Here is a 10149-nt window from a genome sequence, read left to right on the forward strand (position 1 = left end):
GGGGGCTGGACTCGATCTCACAAGGTCCCTTCCAGCCTCTAATGTCTGTGAAATCTATGAAAACTACTGTATTACATATAGCAATTTTAAAGTAGCCATATAGAATAAAAAACATGGTTTATGACAAAATGAACTATTTGAAATTGGATCAGAATTTAGTGCTGAAGAATAGGAGACCATCTGGAACAATGGTCCTTAGATAGCTATCTGTAAAACAGAAAAAAAGAAAATAACAGATAAAGATTTTTATGGGTGATATCTATTGGACCAACTGCAAGGTGGGATAGACTTAGGCTACCTACAGGCTTTCCCCTAGCAGAAATTGCCAGCACACAGGTGTCCAATTAAGTTTCTCAAGAAGTAAACATACCCCATCCATGAGAAAGATCTTCTACTTTGACATCTTTAAGATCTCCCCCAAGAGTTTCGCTCACTACAACGAACACCCATATGCTCGAGAATTCTGTAAATCATCAGGGAGCCGAGTTTTCCATTTCCCATGGAAAAATGGAGAAAACCACAGATTTCATGGTTTTATCAGAGAAAGCGCAGATTTTCTCTTTTAGCAGAGAAACCTGCGGATTTCCCCCTTTTGCAAAGAACTCTTCAGGCTGGCTGAGTTCCAGCCTGCAAGAGCTGTTTGCAGACAGGGCGGGAAAGCCCCAACCCTGCCCGGAGGGGCAGGGGGAGAAGGAGGCAGAGGGGGAAGGGTGAAACCTGCCACTTTTAGTCAATCACAAGGCCTAGGTCAGGTTCGCTTTCCTCCAGATCCCTGTGCCCTGCTCACCTCCCCATGACCCAGTACAGCTGGGAACAGAAGAGCCACGCAGGGATCTCCTAGCCACTGCTTGCTCCACACTGCCCCAGCGATGTGCCTCCTGCATGTGGGGCTGCACTGAGGGAAGCAGTGTGGGGCTCCACCACTCAGAGCAGCAGCAGGCTCAGGAGGAGCAGCAGTGGGGAAAGGAGATCCCCGGCACGGCCCCACTGTTCCCAGCTGCACCAGGTCTTGCCTGTAGGGTTACAGCGGCCCCACGAGGAGGGGGAAGCAGGGAAGGAGCTCAAGCCCACAGCCTGCCCACTCTAAAGATCTGGGGGCATGGGTCCCCTTTGCTCCTTGGGAGTGCATGCAGCTGCCGGAAGCCAGCCCCGCCCCTGCCCAAGTCAGCAACAGGTGGCAGCAGCAGTGGGGGAGCCGGCTCCATGCTCCTGCTGCAGCTGCCTTCTGTTGGGGGCAGGAAACTGTGGACCTGGGTCCCTGGCATAGCCCTGGCAGCTGGGGGCCCCCTCTGACAGGGCAAGGGGGCAGGGGCTGTGGAGGGCCTTTAATTTTAATCATGGATTTGGGGGTTTTTAATCAGAGAATTTGCAGGGGGTTTTTTATCACAGAAAACCAGGATCCCTGGTAAATCTGGAGAATTCAAGCAGAAGCTTTCTCTATGTCTTCCTCAGGCTGCAGTCCTCAGGAGAAAGTAGGAGGGCATTTTCTTGCACCTCAACTTCTTCCAAATCAGGGGAGGAGTTTAGCTGCTGCTGCCCTTTTCCCCTTGCAAAGCCTTCTCCAGACCAGGGGGAACCCAGACTGGAGACAGAATGGCAACAATGCAGAGGGAAGCCCTGACTGGCTGACCCAGACTGCCTGCATCTCCCTGAAGCACAATGTCAGGATTGTGAAGGGGGTGTGTTTTGTTTCCTGCTTGGCTGGGGCAGCAGAGTGCAGAGAGTGACACACTGACTGTCAGGGAGGACAAGAAGTGTGTGGGGGAGGGGAGGTGGAGAAGGGACAAAGCAACTGGGGATGCTGGAGGACTGTATTGTTGCTTCTTCCAGAAGGGTAAATTGTATAGATGTTTGCTGTCTCGGGAGAAACTCTTCTGGGAATGATTTAACATTGGTTGTTCCCAGATTACTTTTCTCCTGGAGCAGCCATTTTTGCTCTGGGAGAAAAATCCTGAATATCTCCTCTCCAAGGAGATACTGTACCATGGCCTCAGAAAGCACTGGCAGCTGGACTTCTTCTGAGCATGCGAGAAGGCTAATGGCAGATTCCCTTATGGGAGGAGTCCATAAGAACAGTCATTTAATGGGTCAGACTGTAAGTCAATCTTGCCTAGTATCCTGTGTCACACAGTGGTAGAGTGGATGCTGAAAGGGAGAATGAACAGGATATAACCAGGGTTTCCCCCCCCTCACTGTTCCTCTTTCACTTGCTGCCTCCAGCATTTAAGGTCTAGGAAGTTCTGATTCAGAGGCTGTATCCCTAACTCCCATGCACAATAGTTACTGATGCATCTTTCCTCCAAGAATTTGTCCAATCCCTTTTTGAATTCAGCTAGAAGTCTACCTGCAGATCCAGGGGATGACAGTCTGGGAAAGCTGCAGGGCCATTTTCCTGTGTCTGGACTCTCCCAGTGCTCAAGATGAGCCCTGCTGCTGCTGTTCTCCAAGCCTCCCCAAGACCAGCAGGATCCTGGTCTGGAAAAGGTGTGGGGAGCAAGGGAGAGATGTCTATACATTGGAACACTTGTACACTCCCTCTCTCAGGAAGATTCCTACTGCTGCAAATTTGCAGTGGTAGAAATGAATGCCTTAGACTAGCTTTCAAATGCAATGCACTCTTTTTCAGGCCTGACCTGAAGCTTGTCTCAATGTACCCAAACATGCAGCTAGTCCAATAAAAGATGACCCCCCACAAAGATTCTTGTTTCTTTCATACTTTCTGGTCCATCGCAGCTACAATATCACTTAAACATTACCAGTAAACTATTTTAAAATTGTATATGATGGTATCTCACCCCACTTAAAATTAAACATATTTATGGTACAGGAATAGGCAAATGCTGGAGGCAGTATTATCAGTTGGGAGAATTCTACCACATATGGTAGACATGTCCCAGAATCACACTGTGCTGAAAGAAGGTTGGAGACATGGTGAGAGAAGTAAAATGTCAGTTATTAGATAACACCTTAGTGTTCTTATTGAACCTTGTTAAGAACTTTGCAACCTACGAGTCATAAGGAATTGACTAGTCATTTTCTCGTGGTTGCCAGAAGTACCCCTGCAAAAGCCTGGAAAAGAAGTGACACCCCAAAAATCACTGACTAGTTTAAAAACTTTTGCATTACTAAAGTTCATAGAATCAAAGAAAATTAGGGTTGAAAGGGACCTCATGAGGTCATCTAGTCTAACCCCCTGCTCAAAGCAGGGCCATCCCCAAGTATATTATCCCAGCCAATGCTTGGTCTAGCCAGGTCTTAACTCAAAAGATGGAGATTCTACAACCTCTCTGGGTAACCTGTTCCAGTGTTTTACTACCCTCCTTGTGAGAAATTTTTTCTTAATATCTAACCTAAACTTCCCTTGCTGCAACTTGAGATCATTGCTCCTTGTTCTGTCACCTGCCAGTCAAGTCAACGTTCTACATGGGAAAAGGAAAAAAGATGCTAGCTTAGAAAGCTGGTGCAAATTTCTGGAACTTGCAAAGAAAAAAAAAAAAGTTTTCTGCTTCTAAACCAGAAAGCTGAAGAAACTTTTCTAAATACTGAAGGTAATTGCAAGTTCTATGAGCTAACACTGAAGAACAAATTTGAAATAAATTTAAAACTTAAAAGCAGAGATGAGAAGATAGTGAAAGTTATAATATGCAGAGTTCTGAGGAAAAAGAAGGGATGAATTAATATATAAAGATGAAGAAACGCAAAAGCTTAATGTAGATTGAATTATAAAAGAAATTGTCAGGGACTGAAAGGAAGATAAAAAAGGACACAAGACTTTATATTAAAGGAACACTGTTTATGAAAGATAAAGATCGTATGTGTATTTTAGGGGATTGGATGAATTTTTAAAATCTTAAATTTATTTGGTAAGTTGGATTCATTAAATAAAAAGTTAAAGAATTTTTTTCCAACAAAAAAGGTTGTAGAGGTTGCTTAGAGTGCTTAGTCTAGTTTATAAATGTATGCGCACACACAGATGCAGATACAGATTTATCAGTGCACTTATTAGGTAACATCACTTAACTTTATGTATTATTCTATGTTTGATTCTGGGAACAGAAGGAGCCCAATATGCCTCTACCTTTAAGCAAAATGGATTGCCAATACTAAAAACAATCTACATACTTAATTACAACAGCTGTTTACAATTGCTTCTATTGTCATAGCTGTCTTCTCATTGTTAAGTGAGACTAGATCAAAACTGAAGTACGTATCCCAAAGATTAGTTTAAATATATTTATCTCTCTTATTAGCTTAAAATAAAATCCTCTTATTTGCTTAAAATAAAATCCTCTTATTTGCTTAAAATAAAATCTGCTAGCTTCAGGTTCTTCTAGCACCTACAGTAAATCTAAACTGAGCAAACCTCAGCATGATCATAGAGACAGGCACGGAATTCACAGTACTACTAGAAAACTGCTAATTCAAGTAAACTGAGTGGATGAACAGAAGAAATTATTCTTAAGTATTTGTAGTATCAGTTCAATCTTATTTCGTGTGTTTAATAAGGGTGCTCTTTCACAGCAGAATTTACTTCCAAGAAAAATCTTTCAAAATTAGTTTTTGCAAATAATTTCTTCTCCTTTGGCAGCCAACAATTAATTCCAAGTCCTAATCTAATTAATATTTAAGAATTTTCCACTGAGACTTATCTACCTCTTGCCCAAAATAGGTTTATTACTGAACAATTGCCTTTTAAATCAGCTTCGCCCAATATACTGTCAAAGGGCTCTGGAATGGCCTTAAACAAATCTAGCAGCAATAATATTTTGAGCTCTTTTCAACTTAGGACAGCTTTCTAATACCAAGGGATAAAGAGAAGGAATCAGGAACTCTGGGGTTTGTATGCTGTCTCTTAGAACTAGTATTACCTCTGTCACACCCCAGTGGTGTAAAAACTGGTCCAGATCAGTCAGATAGAGACGAATAGGTGAAAGCTGCGTCTGGCTAATGTGAGGTTTTCCTCTAATGCTCTGAAGGCTCATCAATTCCTCTCTTGAAAACCCTAGGAAAAAGAAGGAATAAACCAGTTTATCATCATGTGCTGTTCCACTTTACTACGACAACTGAAAAAAAATTCTTTTGTATTAACAGAATATTTATTGTTCAACAATTCCGATACGTCTCAGTTAATATTGTAAAGAAAGGATAGCAAAATGAAGTTTGAGTTCAAAAAAGAAAATGCTTGAGAATGCAGTAAGAGGTAAGGGAAAGGGAAAATCTAAGGGTCCCCTGTACATATAACAGGTAATGTGCAATTAACTGGTTAACTGCGCAGTTACTTTAAAACCAGCTACATGTGCAATACAGCTGTCATACCATAAAAACCTCCAATCACCTATAAAGTTAGACCTCAAAAATATGTACCAACTTTATAGCTGGTTGCTATCAAGATTTAATTTGCATATGTTTCATAGTAGTTAGGGGTCAGGTGGGACCTGAATAGATCATCTAGTCTAACCCCCCGCCACTGGTTGGAGCACACGCTGGGATCACACGACCCCAGACAGGTGTTCATCCAACCTCCTCTTGAATTTACCCAAGGTAGGAGCGAGGATCACTTCCCTAGGAAGTTGGTTCCAGATGCTAGCTACCCGGAAAGTGAAATAGTGCGTCCTAATCTCTAACCTGAACCTATTCTCCAGCAGCTTCTGGCCATTGTTCCTCGTCACCCCAGGTGCTGCTGGGGGGCAATAGGACTCTTCCTATTTGCTGCTGATCTCCCCTAACGAGTTTGTAGGTAGCCACCAAATCCCCACTCAGCCTCTGCTTGCTGAGGCTGAACAGGTTCAGGTCCCTCAGCCTCTCCTCATAAGTAGTTTGGAGCAAATGTAGTAGGGTCTTATGTAGTAGGGTCTTCCCTGTGGCTGTGCACCCCATCAGTTGCTCCTGTGGGGCTGGGAGCCCTGTCATCATGCGCAGCTAGGGCTGGGAGTTCTACAACTGAGAGGACTATCAGCCCCAGCAACTACTGACTCTGGGTCCTTGCAGCACAGGGATACAGTGTCACACAGCTGCAGACACTAGGTGCCAGAAGCCAGATACCCTGGCGGTACATGAAACCTCTGGGGCTGGGGAATTGTGGAAGCCAAGATAAGGCTGCAGGGGTTTCACACACCACCAAGACTGGGGCATAGTGGCAGCCACAATCATGTAGCTCAAGGGGTATGTGAGGTGCTCCCATTGCTGACAGCCCCTCAACTGAGGGGGCTCCCAACTGCAGGAATTTGCTTCTTGCCAGTGCAGAGGGAGCCCGAGCAAGGCACAATGGGATCTAAGCCACAATCCCACAATTGCACCTCCTGCCATGCACATGTCGTATGACAGGAGGTGTGATTGTGTGAATCACACATTAGGTCCTATCGTACCTTTACTTGCACATCTAGAGGAGGCCTAAGAAATATCCATTAAAATTTTGAATTATAAACTGGTTAAAAAAAGGCTCACTTATATCACAGTTTTTCAGTGGTATAGCTAATACAGTTTTAAAAATAATAAAGGAATCTGTTTTTTTGCAGTTAAATACATTTTGGAAATTTCACCTCCTATATTGAGTTTGGATATGCACAGTAGCTAATGGCTGCAAATACTGTCAAAATATAATACTTCTAGAAGCAAATTCAGTATATGTTCAACTATTTCACTGCAGAACAATTTGCTCCAAACTACTTATGCAAAGAAAGAAAAGAAAAGCTAACAAGTTTGTGTTCTGAAATATGAAAAAAAATTTTTTTTAAAATCAAACAGGTATCAACTAATTAGTTACTTGTATTTTTTGCCTTTTAACATCAGCTAATGAATGGTCAAACGTTACAAAACTTATCGTTTCAATGTAGTTTACAAAGATCTTTTTAACCATTGTTACCAGTATATGTTCCATTTAATTTCCAGATGCTTTATGAACAGATTGAAAATAAGTGTCACTGCACCACAAAAGTCTTATTGTTTACATAAAGTTTTTCCTGATTTTCCCTCTACACTAACAATATAGTCTCGTCTTCGCTGTTAAAATATCTATTTTTTACCTCAAGGTAACTAATGCTTGTGAGCTATTCTGAAAAAAACAGAAAAGAAAAAGATACCTTTTTTCACCATGAGGTAAATTAGGCATGACCAATGCTAAATGAAGTTACATGGTAGACCTCCTCTTAAATTTCCCGAGTTTCCCCATGTAAACATAGCCTTATCTGCATCAGTACTCAGTGTTCATTAAGAATATTACCCAAGAAGAATGGAGAGACCACTGTACTTTAACTGCACATTTTAAATGCTGTCAGGATGCCCAGAGCAATCTGGCAGAGACTCTAATTTTGTGTGTAAATAAAATATATACAAATAGACACAAAGCATTTTCTTAAAATAGGGAAAAATATTTTTTGATAAAATAATTTATTTAAATACTGAGAATTTGAAGAAAATGCAGTCAGAAAAAAAAATAATTAACCCATGCATTGAAAGAATGTGAAACACTTCAGGCCAAATGGTACTTGGAAGTGAAAGTATAAGGGGCTAAAACAGAATTAAAGAGAACAAATAAGCAAAGTGTACAAGGCTGCTAGAATTTCTGATTTTTTGCAGCGTGTACAAGCATTTTTAACCTGCACCTCACAGTTGGTATTGATCTACCTTATTTATCAATTCTTCTAAATGAGATCCAATAGTTCAGCAGTCAGCAATGTTTCAGTGCTGTTTGCCTTAACAACAGGCTCAGATACGAGGTAGACTGGTGTACTACTGCTTTTCTTGGCTGCTGCTTCTTCCCACCCGAGCTGCAGTGTGGGTGCAACTCCTTGCTACTCAGACCCAGCATGGACAAAGCCCCACACTGCTGAAACACTGTTGAAGCACCTCAGCTCTATGGCCCAGATCTAGCAGCTCTAAGGACTGTACACTGCTGAAGCCTGCACTAATTCATTAAAATAATTTCCATTTTCTTATTTTGAAAGTAAAAAATTAACATGGATTACCTGTGAGGGTTGAAAAAAAGAAGCTGAAATAGTCTATATCATTCAATGAACCATCTTGCACTTGGCACTTCCATCCTGCAAAGGATGATCTAAAAAAAGAACAATTAGAACTGGTAACACTATAACTGAGATTGCACTTCAAGCAATTAGATATTAATATGATCGATTTAAAAATAAAAATCAATACCATTACATTTGGCATTCCTATCCCCAACTATTATTATTAAACAGGACTAATGCCATCACCACAAAGCTAGCTGCCCATGTTTGTAGAAGACAGTTTTGTGTTGTTTTGTTTTTTAAACAGATGACCAGCCCTCCTGCAGTAACTGCCAAGTAGCCATTGTACAAGCTGCCTTTTGATGCTAGGCTGTGGAATGGAAGAATGGACAGATGCGGTTATATACCGTCACATGGGCACAAGCATTAAGGCCATGACACTGTATCAGCTGGGCGGAGGCCTTGCGACTCCCAGAACAGCCCAGCCTTCCTTTAGGGTTCCACAGAAGCTTGTAAATCTTATTTTATCCTACAGAATACTCAAGTCAATCCAGACCAGGCCCTGCTGCCAGGCTGCCTAAAGGCTAGATTGCTGATGTCAGCATCACCAAACAAGCAGGGGCTGGGGTGGTGCGGGCGCTAAGGAGCATGGTTGACAGCCCAGGGGTTGCAAGTTTGTGACCTCAGCAGAAGAGTTCGTGGTGCGGCCCTGTCAGATTCCAATGAATTTGTGAATTCTGCTAAATACCTTGTCACAAGAGCATGAAAAAGGAAAGGGCCCCACCACTACATTGTGGCAGAAGTGAAAACAGGCTGCCTGCACTAGGCAAAATGACTATTCCACAGCTGAAGCAAACACATGACACCAACACTCTGACTTGCACTGGTGTATCTGATTTTTCCCAGGGTACCTCTACACTGGATTCTAGTATGTTACACTTCAGTGGACAAGTTTGAGCACTTAGCCTGGATGAGGAATGCAAAGAGGGAGACAAGAAATCAACTGGGAAATTCAGCAGGGGCATGGGAGTAACTGAAGAACATGAGAAGATCAGATCAGATGAGCTGGGGGTGAGCAGGGCATATATGCAACCCAAATTGTTACTGGTAAATCAATCAATCAATCAATCAATAAAAGTTTCCAGACTTGCAAACATAGGATTCTACAGTGTGATCAATACCAATGCTTTCCCCAAGAATCCAAAGTTACTAAATTGCACTATTCCTTTGCTACTAGCAAAAAACTATGAAGCCTACTGACAAAACATAGGTCTCATCCCCGTCTACTGCTGGTCTGCTATTGCTGCTATCAGGTACTCCATTAACTCAAGCAGTAGTTCTGTATAATGTCCTTCCACCCCAGTCCCGGCTGTCTCCCAGGCCCGGGAAGGCAGCAGGTGCCGGCACTGCGCCCACTGGGGACAGGAGGCAGAAGCTGTTTGTACCCTCCCGGCTGCAGCTGGCCCGAGCTCTAGGTAGCTGCTGATAGCCACAGAGACCGGGCTGCTCCCAGCAGGGCTTGCAGCATCCCAGCTACCTGCTGGGAGCAGCACAGGCTCCTGGTTGGCAGCAGCTACCCAGACCTGGACCGGCTGCAGCCAGGAGGCTACAAACAGCTGCTGCCTCCCCAGCCCCAATGTGTGCCAAAGAAAACGGGCTAGCGTGCCATGTTCGGCACGTGTGCCGGGGGTTGCCGACCCAATTTAGAACATTAAGTTTACAAAGCTAATGGCGCCTGTACATGAGCACAGAGGTTGCTCCAACGTGCTGTAATTACAGAGCATAAGAGCAGACTCAATGAATTGAGTCTGCTGGAGCTTGGTAATTATTACCACGGTCCAGCAGCCTCCCACATCTCAGGCATCAGCATTCCCATGCTTCAAAAGTGGCAGTGGGGTCACCTGAACTAAAGCTTGAATGAGCTTTTGTCCAAGCACCCCCACCATCATTTTAAAAGTGTGGGGGCGCTGATACACAAGATGCTGTGGCACTTTAATCAGAGCGGCTCTCGGTTGGGCAGGGGCATCAGGGGAAGGGAGCATGAGAGGGAGGCGGAGGCAGATGTCAGGGGGTGAAGGTCAGGGGTAAGTGCCATGTCAGGGAGCACAGGCACAGCGGGGCAGCTGGGACGTGTGCGGGCCGGCTCCCGGTCCCGTCCTCGCCGGGCGCGAGCCGGGCCCATCTG

The 10149-nt window shown here is 43.7% G+C and overlaps 1 protein-coding gene across 7 annotated transcripts in view; it reads right to left on the bottom strand.

Annotated features, from left to right (window-relative positions):
- The window catches only part of TEX10 (testis expressed 10), a 119528-nt gene that overhangs the window by 37742 nt on the left and 71637 nt on the right, over positions 1-10149 (bottom strand). For all 7 annotated transcript variants that reach the window (XR_003095842.1, XM_006031350.3, XM_006031351.3 and 4 more), the window contains exons 10-11: positions 7965-8053; positions 4869-5002 (exon numbers count right to left, since the gene is read on the bottom strand). Coding sequence is in view for 6 of the 7 variants with exons in the window: in XM_006031350.3 (XP_006031412.1) it covers positions 4869-5002; positions 7965-8053 (223 nt within the window). In the remaining variant the exon portion in view is untranslated. The remainder of the gene's footprint in view (positions 1-4868; positions 5003-7964; positions 8054-10149) is intronic.

The sequence above is a fragment of the Alligator sinensis genome, unplaced genomic scaffold (assembly GCF_000455745.1).
Source record: "Alligator sinensis unplaced genomic scaffold, ASM45574v1 scaffold882_1, whole genome shotgun sequence".
NCBI classification, from domain to species: domain Eukaryota; kingdom Metazoa; phylum Chordata; order Crocodylia; family Alligatoridae; genus Alligator; species Alligator sinensis.